The 20,814-nt window shown below is 36.8% G+C and overlaps 1 protein-coding gene across 1 annotated transcript; it reads right to left on the bottom strand.

Moving 5' to 3' along the window:
- Positions 1 to 573: 573 nt before the first annotated feature.
- On the bottom strand, positions 574 to 20,541 carry lpcat3 (lysophosphatidylcholine acyltransferase 3). The gene is made up of 13 exons (XM_039679622.2): positions 20,352 to 20,541; positions 18,741 to 18,848; positions 15,943 to 16,049; positions 15,226 to 15,319; positions 13,106 to 13,140; positions 11,716 to 11,897; positions 10,422 to 10,530; positions 8,856 to 8,942; positions 7,580 to 7,746; positions 7,308 to 7,455; positions 3,223 to 3,378; positions 2,985 to 3,112; positions 574 to 1,231 (listed from the first exon to the last, which is right to left on the bottom strand). Exons 1-12 carry the CDS (start codon positions 20,434 to 20,436, stop codon positions 2,993 to 2,995), a joined length of 1,398 nt encoding a protein of 465 aa, XP_039535556.2. The 5' UTR covers positions 20,437 to 20,541; the 3' UTR covers positions 574 to 1,231; positions 2,985 to 2,992.
- Positions 20,542 to 20,814: the final 273 nt, after the last annotated feature.

Below are 20,814 nucleotides of genomic sequence, written 5' to 3'. Positions count from 1 at the left end.
TCTGGGTGCAGGTTTTAAAAATCGGTCCTCACTGAAGAGTGATGCACATTTGTGGCAAGGATCTTCAATGTGTCATGTCATATACAGAACAGATATGAAGGCAAATATGTGTGGCAATTACTGAGAGCAGATCACACAGAAGAAAAGTTCCTGATGTATAATGAGAAGTGTTGAGAATGAAAAAATGTTATAAGTTAAAAAATAACTTCACTGTGCAATGAAACAAAATAACATTTTAAGGACTATACACATAAACACACTCTACATCAATCTACATAACAGCAGTTTTTTGTGTTGTTGACGTGCACAGTTCCGGTGTTCATTGCTCACTATAATACTTATAATTTAAATATATAATACTCTGCTCTAAATAATATTGACACAAATTTACCCTCATATATATGATTCCGGTGTTTAGTGTTGATGTGTTTCTGTTTTGCTTGTGCTCATACACAGGACGAAAAGATTTACTGGATAAATGGAGTGAACAAGAAAAGGTCAGATGTATGGACAGACAATGTTAAATGGAGTGAGAGGATGAGATGACAGAATGATGAGCCTTTTTATGAAAGCTTGTAAAAAAGAAAAGAAAAGAAAAAGCCGTTAAAAAGAGAAGGTACACCATCAGAAGTTGTCTGATCGCAAGAAAAACAAATGGTTATAAAAATGGAAAACATTCATTTATAATGCCAGGCGATGGTGAATATTCAATCACTGTTCACTCTTATGTGTGTTTCACATTTCAGTGTCTTATTTTAAATCTAAACGTACACAAGTTGGAAGTTATTAGCAAAGAAAAATGAAAAAGGTCTCATTTGTTTCCATCTTTCAAACACATGCTCTACATTCCCTCTAAAAGTGCACACATGACCTCAGCCACAGCAAAAGCCAGTTATCTGATTAGTAATGGTCTCATTTCCTGTTTCCTGTGAGTAATGAGTGCAATGGTATGAGCAGATACAGTATAATTATTTTCAGCCACCAAACATCAGTAAATCTTATTTAACGAATATATTGAACCTCAGAAATACTTGCATTTCTGCAACTTTTACCCTTTTCATTAGAGTCAGAAAGAATGAGAAAACTTTCAAACGCACTAACATTTGTACACATACATCAGTCCTGTATGTAAATAGTAATATATTACTAAAGGCCTTAAAATTTGTCCTCTTCAGGTGCTCTTTAAAAGTCACAGTTCACTTCAGTCAAACTTAGATGGCCGCAAACAAACCTGTGTAAGACAAAGAGAAAGAAAAAGGATGATCATTTTACTTTTTCACTAATTCTAAAGCACTTTTAGTTAAAAATTACTAAAGATTTTGTCAGTTATCAGTACAGCCTCATTATGATCCGAAACAAAACGCTTGGATGAGAAGGGGAAAAAAGATGATGCAACAAATAAATAAGATATTTTATGAAGACCTGGGTGAATGAAGCATTGCCACAGCGCCAGTGAAAAGCTTTGAGACAGAAGGATGATACATTTTGTCCTAGAGGAATTAAATGGCTTATGGTCACACTTATCCTAACTGAATCATCAGTCATGATCTAATGAAGTATGATTATGCTGCTTATAAGTCCTCCTGGGAAGATCCTACGTACATGTTCGGAACCCGTAATTAAGATGTGATGTGGGTTCAAGTGATTTGGGTCTGAATAAAAAGGACACGGAAACTGAAAATCTCTCTGTCACTTTTGGAATTCAAGAAAGAAAAAAATATGTGCATTAAAGGGATAGTTCACTTTGAAATTAATATTACATTTTATTAATTTCACTCAACGGTAAAACGTTAAACGAGTAAACAATGAGTGACGTACACGCGCAAGAGATCACTTCCGGTGCATGCTCAGACCGAAGTTACACGAGGTAAAAACTATATAAATACTGTTTGTTTTCTCACACAAACCGCTCGTTTCGTGTCTTAGGCCATCAATGTGTACTTACATTTACGAGTCATTAAATCGTGTTTAATTTGGACTTCTCTGTGCATGCTCTTTGAGGTGAACCCAGGGTGGACCCCCTAAACCTGCATTATAGGACTTATAGACAACAACGGTTTGATCGAAAAATATAAAAATTGAAAATACTGAGGAAACAAAGACACCTACGTCTTTGATGCTCTTGAGGTAAGCTAAAACATATCAAAAATTAATTTCAACTCCCTTTAAGTACACTTTTTTCATACATTCATCTTGATCTTAACTAAACAAAATATGTACAAACTTAATAGTATTTTTATCAGAATTCTGCTCGAAAAATCACTCTTAGTGTGAGATCAAAATTCAAGAATATTTGCATGGTTTGGAAGAATTTTCATGCCTTTGTTTACATTGTTTACATCGAATTAGCATTTTTTGTGCTTTCTCAACATGCAGTAACATGGATAAAGTGACGTACACTACCATTCAAAAGTTTTGGGTCGGAAATTAAACTGGGCATAAAATGTTTATTCAGCAAAGATGCATTAAATCGATCAAAAGCAAAAGTAGATAAGGGAAAGACATTTATAATATTACCAAAAAATATTATTTCAAATATTATTTCAATTACTATTTCAAATAAATGCAGCCCTGTGTATTATTCAATAAATCCCATCAAACTATCATGATTTCCACCAAAATATTAAGCAGCTCAGCTGTTTTCAACCTTGATAATAATAAGAAATGTTGAGTAGCAAACCAGCATATTAAAACGATTTCTGTGATCAGTCAGACCAGCTCATTATGGATGGCTGTTAATAAATACCATACAGACATTGTGACAGTGTTCACGCAACTACTAATATGATGTGAAGCACAGGAGACAACAAACACAGGAAAGAATAGATGTCGCACTCACACACACACACACACACACACACACACACACACACACACACACACACACACACACACACACACACACACACACACACAAAAAAAACAGTGAGAACAGACAGGTAGCACAAACAAGAGACTCTAGAAGAAACAGGTGCTATATTTACCCTTTTAATTAATCCTCCTTTTTCTCGCTGCCTTTTTTTCGAGGCACGAACACCTTGCGGAGGTACGGCAGGATGAGAAAGGCAACGAAAAAAAAGATGTGACCACAGAAATAAATGGAGGAGTAAACCTGGAAAACAAATGCATTCAAAATATAAATGGCAATAGCAAACACTTCAATAAAGGTGGTTAGGAACATGGACAACCAACGTCAGATTAATGATGAACAAATCTACACACCTTGAGCCACTTGTCATAAGTGAAGAGGCAGAATGGCACCAGAGGGTATCCCATAAAAAGCCAGTGAATAAACTGCTGTACTACATATACAAGTGGATACAGATGACTCTGAGCGATGGATGTCAGCAAAGGACTGTCGCGCACCAGTGCTTGAGCCTGCAAAAATATTTACAGAGCAGTTATATTACATTTATCCTTTGTCTAAGGGCATGTGTCGACATATGTGGAAAAAACGCTCAATATTACGACCAAACTACCAATAATTTCAAGTTGTTTAAATTAACATTAACAAATACATTTAGTATTTAAGCATTAATAAATGCAGTAAAAAACATAACTTGCTTTGCCTCAATGTAAGTTTCCATATGAGCCTGTCACTCAGATCTCATAAAAAAAAATAAAGTGAAAGCGATTCGCTCCACTCACTCCACATCGGTGGACACATACCGCAAGTAAACATGCACAATGTTTCAATCTTGCCTCGAGCCATAGTTCACTGAATAATATTACATTTCAACTTGTTTTCTTTTTCTCCTGAGAAGGTTAATGATCAAGCTGTACCATCAGCATTCATCAAAAAAAATGTGTTTGGCTCAGACAGGAAAATATCAATTGTAAATGTTCCATTGACTTTCATTTAAAGTTGTCTTACATTTTAAAGTAGGACTACAAGGGCAAGATGCCTCCTCAGATACTCACAGCTGTCTTCAACCTGTAAGATTGTGCTGCACAAGAATAGACAGAAGCTCAAAACAGCAGCAACAGTCTTCTGATCAATTTAGAAATTTGGGGAAGTGACTTCGACCTCCTCACTGTTGTTTTCTTCGCTTTTTTTAAATGGAAGATTGGAGGAACCTAATTTCACTATGACCACAGGATATAAAGATTGTAGAAAGTAGCCTTCTCATTATATGAAATAGTTAGTAATATGCAGATACATTTCTATATCATTTAATTTCTATAAGTGTTCAGCAAAGGAATCTGTAGTTGAGGCAAAGGCTGCCCTTCAAATTGAGGATATCGTGGGACAAGTACAGCATGGAAGAGGGGGTTTTGGGCTCAGTTTAGCTACTCCTAAATGGCACAAGGCAGGCCCGCCTCAAAGGAGGAAGCTGGTAGTCAACGAGGTGCGAAAGTAGGAGGAGAGGATGGGGTTTATAAAGGCCATGGCCCATGGGAGAGTGTGGAACAACGTAAGATGGGCTGACAAGACCTTTAGTCAATGGAAGAGAGTAGAATTCCTTATCAGGTCAACATATGATGTTCTCCCATCACCACAGAAATTAAACCTCTAGGTAGGAGAGGATCCCTCTTGTCCTTTGTGTTTATCACTTGCCACATTAAGGCACATTTTGACAGGATGTAGGGTGGCTCTTAGCCAAGGTCGGTTTACTTGGTGCCATGACCAAGTACTGCTATGTTTGACTTTAGCATTGGAAGGCAAGCGTAGTATGACCAATACATTGCCGCCTGTTCAAGCAAAACATTACACGCAGAAGACAATATTCCTCCGCCCAGGCGAGCAACCACCAAGAAAAGGTGTTACCACCAATTCTCGCCCAGGACAACTGGAAGCTGCTAGGGACTGGAAGATGCAGGCTGATCTTGATCAGCGTCTTATTTTTCCACATGAGATTGCCACCAATAACCTACGACCAGATATTGTTTTGTGGTCTGGATCAGCACGCATTGTTCAACTGTTAGAGTTAACAGTGCCATGGGAGGATGCGGTAGATGAGGCATATGAGAGGAAGAAACTGCGGTATGCTCATCTGGCCACTGAAGCAGGACAGCAAGGATGAAGAGTCCAGGTTTATCCAGTGGAAGTGGGTTGTCGAGGATTTGTGGCACACTCTACAACGAGACGTCGGATTGAGTGGCCAAGAGTTGCGTCGCACAGTAAATAACTTATCTGAAGCAGCAGAAAGGAACAGCAACTGGCTGTTGAGATGGACAGATTCTAGCTGGCTGTGTACAGGCCTTGAAACTTCAAGAGTCTGTTGGTTTATAGTAATCACAGTTATTACGTTCCTGTGTATATTACGTGAATGAGGGTTGGTGTTTGGGCAGATATTGTGTTTTGCGGTTGGTGGTATGCCATACGGAACCGTTGCCACTGAACCTAGACAGTGGGGCTCGACAGCATTAGTCAAACAGGTTGGCGCGTATGGTTGGATTGCGGAGAGGTTGTGAGATAGTGGTTAGGTCACATGTGAACTCCGAGGAAGGGGGCGACCTCAGCAGAAGGAGGGATGTAGAGGTCAGTAAGCTGGGCTGAGTTGAGTGGGGGACGGAGGGGGGTGACTCTGGTACGCCACTGTCACTGTCGAGCCTTCTTGAGGTGTCATGGGCTAGTCGACGAAACACTGAGGACGGAAGGTGCCCACTTGAAGACCTTAGAGATGTCCCCTACTCGGCTCAATCCAGACGGTTGTCGTGGTGGTCCACTGGGGAGACCACACTGTAGTTGTAGCCGTCGTGTGTGCTGACGCGGCAAGTACACTGCAGCCGTTAACGCCGGACAGAAGGGGAGTCACACCACCATAGGGAAAGAAGCGTAAATGGATGGAGAAGCATAGTTTACTGTAAACCTACGTCTTAGTTTTGCTTATCTTGGCGAAAGCTGAGTACAAATCAGCACAAAATTAACATCTACTCTCGTGTAATGGAAATCAATTATCTCAGATAGATTTTCAGATAGAAAATTGTCATTTTGGCTTCCCCTGAAATGGGTCATTGCCCAGAAGTAAATACGCTCTTCAAGCATGTGCATTTATTGCATAGGTGGAACAAGACGTGTCTAAAAAAATAAAGCAGAATGCTTTTGCACAGAATTTGAAGTAAACCGTACACTGAAACAACAACAACAACAACACTGAAATAAAGAGCGTGCGGTATATCGGTCAATTTGATATGCGTGGAAGTTGCATTTAATGTAACAGAAACAGAAGAATCTCAGCCAATGATCTATGCTCTCAATCGCTGCGTACGAAATCAAATACTTCCCTACTATATAGTATGCGAAAAACAGTACGTCAATAGAGTAGCATGACAGAATATATAGTATTCACCGAGAATCAGAAGTCCCTATTTCAGGGGAAAATTTGGTTCATGGTATCCAGACTGCCTAGCAGCATGAATAAAACGCTGAGGCAAGGCAGAATGGGGAAACCCAGGCTAGCCGTATGTAAGATTGTGGCCAAAACTGGTACTGCAATCACTTTCAAATTACTGTGGCGTATCCCCTCCCCCCTGACTCGAGGTTGCCAGATAGGCTGCAGGATCCAACATTTTTTTATCCAACACATTTGTATCTGCAGCTGTGGTAACAAGATCACAAACTTCATTTGTGTTTCTGAAGATGAACGAAGGTGAGCATGAGGGTGAGTAATTTAATGGCAGAAATTTCTTTTTGGGTGAACTAACCCTTTAATAATGTCACAAAAGATATCGATTTCAACTAAATGCTGTTCTTTTGATGAACTTTCAAATTATTAGTGCTGTCAAATCGATTAATCGCATCTAACATAAAAAGTTTTTGTTTACATATATGTGTGCGTGTCTATATCTATATCTATATATATTAAATGTATATATTATATATACTGTGTTTGTGTGTATATTAAATACATATATGTGTGCGTTTATGCATATATACACAGACACACACAAAGACATACTGTATATATATATATATATATATATAAAGAATGTATACACATATTATATAAACAAATACTTTTATGTTAGATGCGATTAATCGATTTGACAGAACTATTATTTATCATATTATTGTTAGCAGTGTTGAAAAAATAATATTTGATAAGTTAACTGAACTTGATAACTGATATATCAGGATTCTAGAATGCAGTTATTTTTGCTCCATCATTTATATCGGAGCAAGACAATAATTTCAAATAAATACTCAGTGAGATACTAAACTCAGAAACACTATATCTTCAAAGCTGTAAACTTTCAGTTCTGCCTTCTGTTGGCATGAAAGTAAGTGACTCAAAGACTTTAGACATCTAGATTCTGAACAACTTCACGACTCATGTCTGGTATAGTAACGTTGCCATGGTTACCTGCTTCTCCACATTGACAATGATGAACTCCACGGAGAAGCAGATGAGGTACCCCGAGTGCAAGCCGTGCCAGACAGCCAGGAATAACAATGTGAACATTTGAGATAACAACTTGTTACCCAAAAACTTCAACCTCTTAAACACATGCCTGTATTGTGGACGAGAAAAGGAGAGAAAATTAATAAATGCAGAGATTGAAAAAAAAAAAAACAAGAAGATTTTGAAAGTCACTGATGTGAATGAATGTCAAATACATTAAAAAAAGCACATACCTGGCCACCCAAGCATTTGTGTTGATGTTGAAGGAATTGATGGTGCCTGTGAAGAGGGGCGTGGTCTCAAATAGCCACACCCTCACATTGGCACAGGCATCCCATTGGGGCTCCCCTTTCTCGTTCTTCCCATTATAGCCCAGCCCGGAGAGTATACACACACCTTCCTAAGAATACAGATATAGTAGTATATTAAGGGATGATTACCTCTTCTAAGCTATATAATGGCAGTGAATGGCTGTTTGAAGTGCATCTATCAATCATAAAAGTGCTCCACACGGCTCCGAGGGGTTAATAAAGGCCTTCTAAGGCGAAGCGTTTGTGTAAGAAAAATATTAACATTTATCACGTTACAAAAATAAAATTCAAGCTTCCGGCCAAACGAACATGCGCAGTCTACTTGCGCCTAAAGCGAAACTTATGCAAGTTGTAATGTTGGAAGTAGCGTAGTGCATCATGGCGTAGCGTTAATATCAGCAGTAAGTTCGTTTGGCCGGACGCATCGCTTCAATTCAGAAGGCAGTTATTAACACCCCAGAGCTGTGCCGAGCAGTTTTAAGATGGATAAATGCACTTTAATGGACCTCAAAACAGAAACGACCATTCATTGCCATTATTCAGCTTGGAAGAACCAGGACATTTTTTTTATATAACTCTGATTGTATTCTTCTGAAAGAAGAAGTCACCTGGGATGACTTGAGGGTGAGTAAATCATGGGCTAATTTTCATTTTTGGTTGAAATATCCCTTTAAGTTACATCTAAAAACTGTATAAATGTCTTTGGATTTGATACAAAATATCAAACTAAGTAGAATTATATATGATGTTTGGTTATAAATAATAAAACAGATACGCTGTTCAGAACTAAGACTTTATTTAGGAATTCAGACATTTTAAGTGTGACCTAAGTCTTTTAAAAAAAAAAAAGTAAAATACAATGAAACGAAACCTTTCCAAACATCAAGAAAACAATACAAACTATGCAAGCACACCTACAAATCACAATCTACAGAAAGTTTTAAGCCTGAAAACCTGTTTATCATCCTTTCAACCTGATCAGGTATGGCTTGTACTTCTAGTCTGGCGAACCCTACGGAGGTTCTGTTTCACATTCTCAGCTAGAAAAAGAAAGCCACGTCTTGTATGTACAGTAATTGACTTTTTACACAGCTAAGAGAGTAAAGATTCATTGACTGTACGCAGCATGAAATGTAATGACTCTCAAATACCACAAGTGTGGTCCTAATGGGGGATTGTGTTTGTGCCGTTTACTCACCGTGATCAGCCAGCAGCTGATGTACTTATACAGGTTTACTTTCACCCACACTAGGATGTACACACACTTGTACCAGAACGGATGTGCCTGAATCACAGATAAGAAATGTTTCAATGAGTTAGCCCCATAAAACCATTTTAAAAAAAATAGTGTGTTCATTTTTATTTTGCCTCCCGTACAGTAATAAATACTGTCTTTCTGCAGAAAGAGGTTCAAATGATAAATGAATAGGGATGTAAAGACTTTTCATACTTGTTTTTCATTCAAACTAACGAGAACACTTTACAATAAGGTCTCATTTCTTGTTAACATTAATGTATTAACTATCATAAACTAACAATGAGCAATACATTTGTTACAGTATGTATTAATCTTTGTTAATGTTAGTTAATAAAAAATAGATTTGTTCATTTTTGTATAAAGACCAATTATTCTGTTATTAGAATATTGAATATTATGATATAAAATATTCTCATTGTTCTAAAACCAAAAGAAATTATTAAAATATTGTTTGCTAAATATTTAACTTGTATTAAATAAACAGAGGTTTATTTAAGTATTTGAGCAAACAATAATGATACTATTTATAGAAAATACAGATTTAAGGTATAGTTTGTAAAATATGCTAAATTACAGCACACAACAAGAGTATAGTCTGTAACAATATGATTATGGTGCTTGTTGTCATGTTGCACTTTAAGGGATAGTTCATCCAAACATGAAAATTCTGCCATCATTTACTAAAATTAATTTCTTTCTTGTGCTTAACACAAAGGAAGATATTTTGAAGAATGTCAGTAACCAAACAGTTGATGGGCCTCAATGATTTCCATTATATTTCAATCTATGGTCCATCAACTGTTTGATTACCGACATTCTTCAAAATATCTTCTTTTGTGTTCAGCAGAAGAAAGAAACTCATACAGGTTTGAAACAACTTGAGGGTGAGTAACTTATTTTCATTTTTGGCTGAACTATCCCTTTAACCCGAAATGTTTGAAGTAAACATAATTGTTGTTTGTAAAGCGCTCCCACACCTGATTACATAAAGACTACATTACTTTTACAGGCCAAGAATATGCAAGCCATTCGCTCTATACGCATGTAACATGCAGTGCAAGCTTTAGCTCACTGATTGAATGATTCCTCCATTCGTTTGTGCTGAAATGTATTCATTGAAATGTGATAAGCTAAACTGATTTTATTAATGTAACCAAGAGTCTAACTAAGTCTTGGTTATGAACACCCCTAACAATGAATCTTTTCACTGTTTGTGTGAACTCCTTTTAAATTGCATTTTAACCACAGTCAAAATGCAGTTATTAGGCTTGCAGAAACCGTTTTTCATTTCCAAAATATATATAAATAGCCACAAAGACTATAACTAACAGACTTAAAGAAGGCTCTCATTCAGACTGTAAGCTTTCTGTGGTATCAGTGCCACATTGAAAAGATAACAGAACTAAAGCAAGCAGCAGAGATACAGATCCAAGGCTGTTAACAATTGAACTGTAAATACTAAACATTCATTTTGTGACTGTGTATGTTCAGTCACAATTCACTTACCCCAAACTCATCTGTTAAGTAGTAGCTGGCTGGATAGACGGGCCCGCCCATCGCAAAGATGGATAGGGTGATCAGACCTAAACCGAATCGCTTCATTGCTGGAATCACACTGCAAGAGGAAGAAATGTTTGTTCGTATAGTTCATTAACAGAGGTCTAATAAGCCTTATGATTGGTCAGACTCCGTACTAGTTAAGTTGTGGTCAAAAGTAGTCCTGCCAAAAATGCATATCATTCATTTTCAATTCCCAGCTAAAGAGACAATTGGAGTCATAATAAGGGTGAGCCCAGCAATTCGACAAAGTTGAGAAAAACTTAAGTAGAGAGTAGAGAGAGACACCATGTGACAATGGGAGTAAATACTGTGCTATTTTTCAGTATAAAGTTATAGTGAAGGGTTTTGCTGTTCTATGTTATTTGGATATAATAAAAAAAATGATGTGTGGAAAATCATTTCACAATCTGTCTGCATTTTTAATGCATTGGTAATCATTTATCTTCTTCATGGTATGATGTATTGCAATTCATATACAAACAACAAAACACAGAAAGTTCATTTTTACCAGTAATATAACTTATTTTTAATTAAATTTCCAGTAAGATTTTAGTTTAGGGTCCAATTCTCACTTTATAAACCAGTTTGCATATTACAAGAATATTGGCTTTTTATTAGTCCTTATAAAGTACATTTTAATACCAGCTACTGCATAAACTTAACAACCACCTTACTAACTATTAATAAGCAGTAATTAGAGAGTTTACTGAGATAAAAGTCAGAGTAAATAGTGAGAATTAGATTGGATTGTTGTTGTACAGCAATCCAATAGCATAAGATTATCCAGTGTCTATATGAATGTGTATAGCTTAACAGTTTACAACAAACACAAAGATTAGGCATGTCGCAAGAGTGAGTTACTAAGACTTGTTCATTATCACTTTGTCCTTGAGCAAGTGAAAGAAGTCAATGTCCTTGTAGTGGACAAATAAATCCTGCAAATCACTTTGGATGAAAAACTGTTTATAGAAAGTAAAATCATTGGTTTGACAGACTTTAGCTAAGCTAGTATGGCTGTACTTACATTTACATTTTACATTTTTATTCATTTAGCTTACGCTTTTATCGAAAGCGACTTACTATTGCTATATACGTCAGAGGTCGCACGCCTCTTGAGCAACTAGGGGTTAACACATTGGTGTCTCACAATGGATCTGAACCCGGGTCTCTCACACCAAAGGCATGCGTCTTATCCACTGCGCCACCCACCACCATTACTTGTGAAATTTTGTGCACTTACCTATTGGGTGGTTGTCCGGGGATATCGGACATCTGTCGAGACACCAGCAACAGGTAGTTTTGCAGTGTGAACTGAGGCCCTACCAGAAAGCCTCCATAGAAATATGAGAAACCAAAGATCTCCAACAGAGATGGCGTAGAGCTGAGGGCTGACTTCTTCTGTTCTGCGGTTATCTGAGATTGCTACATAAAAGAAATAAGTAAATGAATTGAAAGAGTTGAACTGGGAAATAGGAACTGGCCACAGAAGATAAATTGCAAAAAAAATTATTGAAATCTTTAAAGATAACAGATATACAAAAGTCTTGGATCTGTAAGATTTTTTAATGAAAGAAGTATCGTATAGCAATCAAGACTGTGTTTATTTGATCAAAAATACTGAATAAACAGTAATATTGTTAAGTATTATTACCATTTAAATAAAGGATTCTTTGATGAATAGAAAGCTCATAAAAACAGTAAAGACATTTATAAAGTTACAAAAGATTTCTGTTACTTTTAATCAATTTAATGCATCTTTGCTTAACATAAAATAATTTATTTCTTAATAACCAATAAATTCATTTTTAAACAGTAGCGTAATTATGACTCTTGTTTTGAATGCATTATTTTCATGCCAGTGAACAATGAAAAGTGTATGTATCCATTTACACCTGGTACAGAGATCCATATCCATATGGGGGTGAAACATCACATTTGTGACTTGATTTAAATGACAAAATATATAGTATTTGAGAGAATAATTGATGTTATGTGAAGTGATGTGACAGCTGGTCAAAGGAGACGCATTATACCAGATGTGAACAGTGATCTGTTTGTCTGACTGACCAAATCACCTAAGATGGATGTTAATACCAGGGGTAAACAGTCTATTTTTGGACATAAGGTAATCTTTACACCCTCAATAAAACATTGCTTTAAGAGGAGAATGAATTTTCTTTCTAGGGTGGCTACAGTTATTGACACAAAGGGAGAGATCAATAGATATAACCTTTCACACAATCACATGAAGACGCCAACTGTGTCAAGCCACGGCTACGATTAATATTTAGACAGAGGCGTTTAATATGAGCCACAGATGAGATCACTGCTGTATAGAGCTAAAAGAATACACAATTACATATTAGGGAACTGCACTACATTTCACCTTGCCGGGAATCATTACACTGATCCATAATGGCCATTTAGCAGAACGTCTGCTACACAACTGAAGAAGATACTTTGTGGTTCCTCATCAGTTCCTTGTGCTCAAATCATGCATAAAAATACGAAGAGTGATGCAGGAAGAGGAAAAGCAGTGAGATAATGATAAGAGGATGAAAGGTGAACAAACTGAGCAAAGGAAGACAGAAATGGTGGAAGATAATAGAAGCTCATAAAGTCAAACTCACTTCTTTTCCACCGTCATAGTAATCAAGCGCTAAACCTGCAATGAGAAAATGAATCATCATCAGTACTAACATGACATGAGCACCAGCTCTGGAGGAGGAAAAAAAAGGTGATGTCGATCTCATAAAACAACAGTATAACAGAAAATACGTCTTTTATATAGTGGACAATTTCAAAACAGTGATAAAGTATAAAACAATTAGTAATAACAATGGTAATTGCAAAAGTACACTTTTTTTTGTAAAAAATACCCTGGTTTTGCAGACATGGTAATAAAATACTTAGGAACATCTACAGCAGGGATTTACAACACATACCATACCCGTTCTCTATCAGTATGATGGATATTTATTGTGCATGTTAATTTCCTCTTTTTTATGTTAACATTGCCTTGCTTTTTTATAATACTCAAAAACAGTTTTACAAACACTAATAATTTAATAACACAGTAAAAACTTTACATAGTATATATATATATATATACATACACACACACACTCAAAAGGATTATTAGGAACACCATATTAATACTGTGTTTGACCCCCTTTCACCTTCAGAACTGGCTTAATTCCACATGGCATTGATTCAACAAGGTGCTGAATGCATTCTTTAGAAATGTTGGCCCATATTGATAGGATAGCATCTTGCAGTTGATGGAGATTTGTGGGATGCACATCCAGGGCACAAAGCTCCCGACCCACCACCACATCCCAAAGATGCTCTATTGGGTTGAGATCTGGTGACTGTGGGGCCATTTTAGTACAGTGAGTGAACTCACTGTCATGTTCAAGAAATGATTGAAATGATTCAAGCTTTGTGACATGTTGCATTATCCTGCTGGAAGAAGCCATGAGAGGATGTGTACATGGTGGCCATAAAGGGATGGACATGGTCAGAAACAATGCTCAGGTAGGCCGTGGCATTTAAACGATGCCAAATTGGCACTAAGGGGCCTAAAATGTGCCAAGAAAACATCCCCCACACCAGCAGCCTGCACAATGGTAACAAGGCATGATGGATCCATGTTCTCATTCTGTTTGTGCCAAATTCTGACTCTACCATCTGAATGTCTCAACAGAATTCGAGACTCATCAGACCAGGCAACATTTTTCCAGTCTTCAACTGTCCAATTTTGGTGAGCTCTTGCAAAATGTAGCCTCTTTTTCCTATTTGTAGTGCAGATGAGTGGTACCCGGTGGGGTCTTCTGCTGTTGTAGCCCATCCGCCTCAAGGTTGAGCGTGTTGTGGCTTCACAAATGCTTTGCTGCATACCTCGGTTGTAACGAGTGGTTATTTCAGTCAAAGTTGCTCTTCTATCAGCTTGAATCAGTCGGCCCATAACTCCTCTAGCATCAACAAGGCATTTTCACCCACGGGACTGCCGCATACTGGATGTTTTTCCCTTTTCACATCATTCTTTGTAAACCCTAGAAATGGTTGTGCGTGAAAATCCCAGTAACTGAGCAGATTGTGAAATACTCAGACCGGCCCGTCTGGCACCAACAACCATGCCACGTTCAAAATTGCTTAAATCACCTTTCTCTCCCATTCTGACATTCAGTTTAGAGTTAAGGAGATTGTCTTGACCAGGACCACACCCCTAAATGCATTGAAGCAACGGCTTTGTGATTGGTTGATTAGATAATTGCATTAATGAGAAATTGAACAGGTGTTCCTAATAATCCTTTAAGTGAGTATGTATGTATATATACATACATACATATATGAAGAGTTCAGATGCAAAAGCCTCTAAGTGCTATTTGAACTTTTCTTCCAGAATTATCATTTTTACCAAGCTTGTATATTTAAGTTCAGTAATTTCACTTAAATGACAATTAATAGGTAATCTTCATTGCCATTTAAGTGAAATTACTGAACTTAAATATACAAGCTTGATAAAAATTATAATATATTTATATATATATATATATATATACACACACACACACACACACACACACACATTTCAATGATTACTATACTATGGTATTTTGTAACTATGTTAATTTACCTTGTGATAAATAGTTTAACAGAATTCAGTTGTATATATATATATATATATATATAAAGTCAGGGAAATAATAGGTAAGGAAGAGATGGTAATTAAAAGCAGGCATCATACCGATGAGTTTGAGTGTGAGGACACAGTGAGGCATGGTCCATTTGATATCATACTCGTCTGTAGCTGTGTAGTAATAACCCATCAACAGATATATCTGCCACACAAAAAGAGACAGTGTACAGCCTCAGGTTCTGTTGACATTGATTTTACTGTTTTTATGTCTGGGGTTAAACAGTTCCAAAAGATGTCTTAACTTTACAAATTAAGCTCTTAATTTCCCTTGACATTATTTTAGATTCCCCTGGTCTCATTAGTAAAAGATTTTCGCATTTCGCTCTACCACAACAGATAAGCATTTTTCAGAAATATGACTTGTAGACATGCCAGAAACATTTTAAAACAGAAAACTGGCAGGAGTCTATCTCTCGGAGAGTGTACACCAGGCAGAAAATCTCATCATATGAATTTAACTGGGGTCTGTGTGACCCTGACATTAAATACAACATGACATGCTTCAGCCATCCTCCATGATAAATAAGTTCATAAGTGTAAGAAAAGTCATGAAGTATCAGTCTGGTACTTCAATGTTAAGCATGCAATGCAGAGCAATGTTAAGCACTTTCCCAACAGTTAAAATAGGATTAAATACATGATCCAATATGGTAGTGATAAGCTTACATGCTTATTATGCAAGTGTTCATGCACAAGATCACGTCAAGAGCACATGAACTGATATAGAGATAAAGAAAAGTGAATGCGTGTGCATTTGTTTCTTACCATCTGAAATATAAAGCTACTCAGAACGCATGTGACTGTCCTTCCCATCAGCCTCAGCATCAAGAACTGAATGATTATACATAAAAAGGAGTGACCGACCTGATACCCTGAGAGAAGGACATGGAGAGATGAGTTATTGCATTCCAGCAGAAACAGAGCATCACACAACTATATAACAGTTTATCTACAATATGAAGATTTTTAATAGAACAGAATACTTCAGCCAAAATGCCAATTGTGTCATCATTTACTCACCCTTGTGTCATTTTCTTTCTTCTGTGGAGCACAAAAGGAGAATTTTTTTGTAATTGGATGAGTAATATTTTTAACGGTCTCTCTTTTCCATATCATGACAATAAATGAGTACTGGGTGTGTCAAGCTCCAAAATAACAAAAACTATCATAAAAGTGATCTATACTTTTTTGTACTTTTGTAAAGCTTCATTGAAAGGTGGAAGGGAACATTATCAGTGAAAAACAACTACATTTTTGACATGTTTATCACACAAACGCATTGTATGACTTTAGAAGGGTTGAAATATGGTGCACAAGTAGTGTGATGGACTTTTGTGGTGCATTTCTTTGACATTTTGGAGCCGTCACACCCTGTTACCATTCATATTCATTATACGGAAAAAAAAAGTGGCTTGGATATTCTTCAAAAATTCTTCTTTTGTGATCTACGGGAGAAAAGTCAAGTGGGTTTGAAACAACATAAGAGTGAGTAAATGATAATGAGAACAATAAAGTTGATTTTTGGGCAAACTATCCCTTAAAAAAAAAAAAAACGGAGGGAAAAAGTTAGAGAAAGACATATTTCAGACTCAATGACAAACAAAAGTAGAATGTCACAGATAATGATAAAGAGAGACAGACCTGCTGTTAGATCCAATTGCAGCAAAAAATAAATCAAATACACAGAATACAAGCACAAGTTAATTTTCCCATTTCCCAACACAACACTCTTCTGTTTTCATTAGCTTGCTTTTCAACCTGCCACTCATATTATCATTAGCCACGCTCTCACACCAGGGGTTATTGCCATGGTAACAAAACCTCATGTCTCTCTGTCACAATCTTCTTTAAAGCCACAGTCACCAGGAAATCCTGACCACAGACTGTAGAGCAGTTAGTCAGGATACCCTTCATTTTCCCTCCATTATTCTCAAAGACACTTAAATGGTAAATAACTTTACAGAGAACAACCTCAAGAGGCAATCGGACAGGGGCCGAAAGTAAATAATTAAACACTTTCACTGGACAACTAAAATAAAAACCCTCAATGCTCTGTGTTTATTAACTTTATGAGAATGAGAAACAGGGCTTGGCATTCACATTTTTGCTCACCAGCCCCTGTGACTAGTGGTTTTCCAAAGTTGTCAGCCACATAGATTTTAATATATTTTCTCATAATTTGAGACGGAGCCATTCTACTGTTAGCCTATACATGCGTGTTTACGTTCAAATAAAACACAACTGACTGTGTTTATGTGAATACTCGCCAAGACCGGTATTTTGACCTTTTTTTGTGTGTATTTGACTGTTTATTGGCAATGAGAAGAGAAAACTGCACACTTTGGATGGGAGCACAAAATCTGCCGGAATACGTAAAATGATGTGCAATCTCACATGGAAATTCGAGACCTGTAACACTAACAATATTCATCCAGAGGAAATGAAAAAAGTGAGTGAGGGGAAACGGGTTTGTATTATTTCAGATGCCTTTTTAAAAGAAGACGTTTGAAAAATGTATATATTATATATAAAAATTCAACACGAGTGACTGCGTTATATATGCCACTGCTGAAAACCACCCACATTTGGCAAGTGTTAATGTCAAGACCTGATGAGAAACATCTACTACCATTTTAAAAATCTGGGATCAGATGTTACAAAATATTTCTTTTGAACTTTGTATTCAACAGAAATATTAAGAAGCACAACTGTTTTTAGCACTGATAATAAAAGGAAATGATTCATAAGCAGCAAATCAGCATTTTAGAATGATTTCTGAAGGATCATGTGACTCTGAAGACTGGAGTAATGATCCTGAAAATGTAGCTTTGCAATCACAGCTATACATTAGATTTGAACAAATATTCAAATAGAAAACAATAATTTTAAATTGTATAATATTTCACAATATTTACTGTTTTTACTGTATTTTAGATCAAATGATGCAGCCTTGGTGAACACAAGAGACTTCTTTCAGAAACATAGAAAAAAAAAATGTACCAACCCCAAACTTTTAAACGGTAGTGTAGTATTTTTAGAGCAACTGTTTTGTAATAAGGACACTGACAAAGATCTGTGGCAAGCCCTTGTCTTTGACAAAAATAAACCATATAAGCAAATGAAATGTCGAAAACAGAACTGTGATATTCCATTGATAATACTTTTGAAACTTCTTATTCAGAGAAAAAATCTTATTCAGTGAGAAAACATTGCTTGAACCCACTTTAATGTGGGTCAATATTGAGAATGCTGCTGACATATGTTGCAAGCCAAACTAGAATCAACTCTTTTGTGTGATTAGATAAGAAGCAATTGAATCAGTGTGAACAGAGCAAGTTCAAGATTACAGGTAACTAGGGTAACTGAACAATGGGCAGAAAAAAGCTCCAGTCTAAATATGGGCTGACAGATGGCAACTGCTGAGCCCTGCCATAGACCATAAGAGTGATATTCACGTAACTGCTAAAAAAGGCTAATAATATGTCTAACTTAAACATGTTACAGCGGTAAAGACACTAGTTATCAGATCTTTCAGCTCCTCACTCCTTCATTCTCTATCTCACCAAAATTAAACATGGCCAGTGCCAGGCCGGAGAATGTGTGGAAGAGATGAACAACTGTCGCAGACTGATGAAATAAAAAACACCGGTAGACCAGTGCAAAGGGATAACCTACAGGGGAAAAGAAAGGGAAATAGATTAGGCATGTGTGGCAACTGTAAATAAATGCTTCCTTCATGAACGTGTGTCATTTCACATAAACTTTTGGCATGACACATTAGAGAAAGCTTTGATGGAGCGTTTGACAGATAGGAATGTGTAAGATCTGTCTCGAGGATACACCAATATTAAAAATTAAGATCTAAAATTAATAATATAGTTATAAAATTATAAAGTTATGGCCAATAACCGACCAATATGGCTGACATTAAAATTCTATACTAATTGGTCTACAAAACAAATTACAAAAAAACAAACACTATAGGTTTAATACTGCAAGTGAATTTTAATTATAATGTAGGCCTACAGTATGAAAACTTGATATTATTTACATTCTCAGGCTTTGATCCATTTTTGCTTTGAACATGTGTATCATTAATTGTTGTTTTTTATTTCTATTTAGCTTATTTTTATTCCAGTTTCAGTAATTATAGATCTTCATCTTAAATATACTGTATTAGTGGCCAAGTCTAATTATTCTAATATGCATTTAAGATTAATTTCAATTATCAAAATGTTTTAAATAAGATTTATAGTTTTGTTCAACAATAACAACTCTGCTTTAAGTGAGTGTCAGTTGAAGGTGTCTATATGTACAGATAGACGGGAATATATTGTGCATCCAGAGTAAAATTAAAATGTTTTCAACTTTTGGTCTTGACGTTTTTCCTCACACCATCCTCACTGAATAGAGCTTTACAATGAAAACAGTTTCATCAACATATATTATGTATTATGCACAGGTTAAAACTGGAAGTTTAGCAGGCTTCATTCTGATTATCCATATAGTCCAACTCAGTTGAAGGACTGTATTAACACTAAATATTTTACAAACACATGAAATAGTGAAATGAATAGTGCTGTAACTGTCATTCCATCGAAATCATGCAAATGTTTTCCCAGCTCAGTCCGTTAGCCCACATGACATTCATCTGGTTGAATTGGTTTAGCTAGCAGTCCAGTTCACTGCAATGCACCTGACCAAAGTACAAATAATCCTGCAATCTGCTCTCACAACCCTATTCTTATCAACCTGTAACTTGAAACCCAGCTTCATTTGCATTGAATACTTCCAGCTAACTGTAGGTCAAAGCGCTCCAATACACTTGCAAAATGAAAACACAGCTGTCAGGTGGAGGTCTAATGAATTAAACTAGTTGTAATCCTAGCAGATGTGTGGAGTTAACCGTGAAATCTCGCCTGACATGTAACTTAGTCCACCCTTGTCGACAGTTGACTCTGGCTAGAGTCGGTGTGAATGGAAAGAATTGGTGTTGGTTTCGTGTCTTTACTGCAGCTGGGAACAGGTTAGACTTGAGGTGTGACTTGAGCAGACTTCAAATACAACTACAACTACAACAACATACCTGTCCACGTTTCTAATGACTCCTTACGACACTCATCACAAGCTCTCCGCACAGCCTAAAAGATCTCACTTGTGTGCCGTTCACTTACCTAATAAGACAGACAAAATCAATCGAATCGCCGGTTCGGGTGAACCGAAATATTCGGCTATTTTCTCCATGAAGGGAGCCGCCATCTTTAGTGTGGGCGGAAGTAGCTGCGGTTGAGTTTCCGTGAGTTTGTGGTGCTCGTGAGGTGTCGCGCGCTCCTTAACTCCGTTTTGCTACTCCCATGGTTACTCCTCCTCTCTCCACCTCTCACACCATTCACAGTGAACCTGCAATCTCGTCTTTCGCAAACGTCTTGCGCAATATGTGTGCCATTTCAGTTCATAGCCAAGCTTCCAATGACGCGAAACGAGGATGAGATTAGCTGTTCAGCCGTTAGAACAGCCCTTCAGAGTTTACTTATTCACAATACAGCACAGCCTCTCGTACCGTATTGCTTACAATAGAACTAATGACATACGCAGAAACTGGATTATTGTTCAATTTTACAGTAAAAAAGAGGTCTT

The sequence above is a fragment of the Pimephales promelas genome, chromosome 12, assembly GCF_988280905.1.
Source record: "Pimephales promelas chromosome 12, fPimPro1.hap1.1, whole genome shotgun sequence".
Taxonomy (NCBI): Eukaryota; Metazoa; Chordata; class Actinopteri; order Cypriniformes; family Leuciscidae; genus Pimephales; species Pimephales promelas.
Note: the sequence above shows the minus strand (reverse complement) of the source record. Positions and strands in the feature narration are given on the sequence as shown.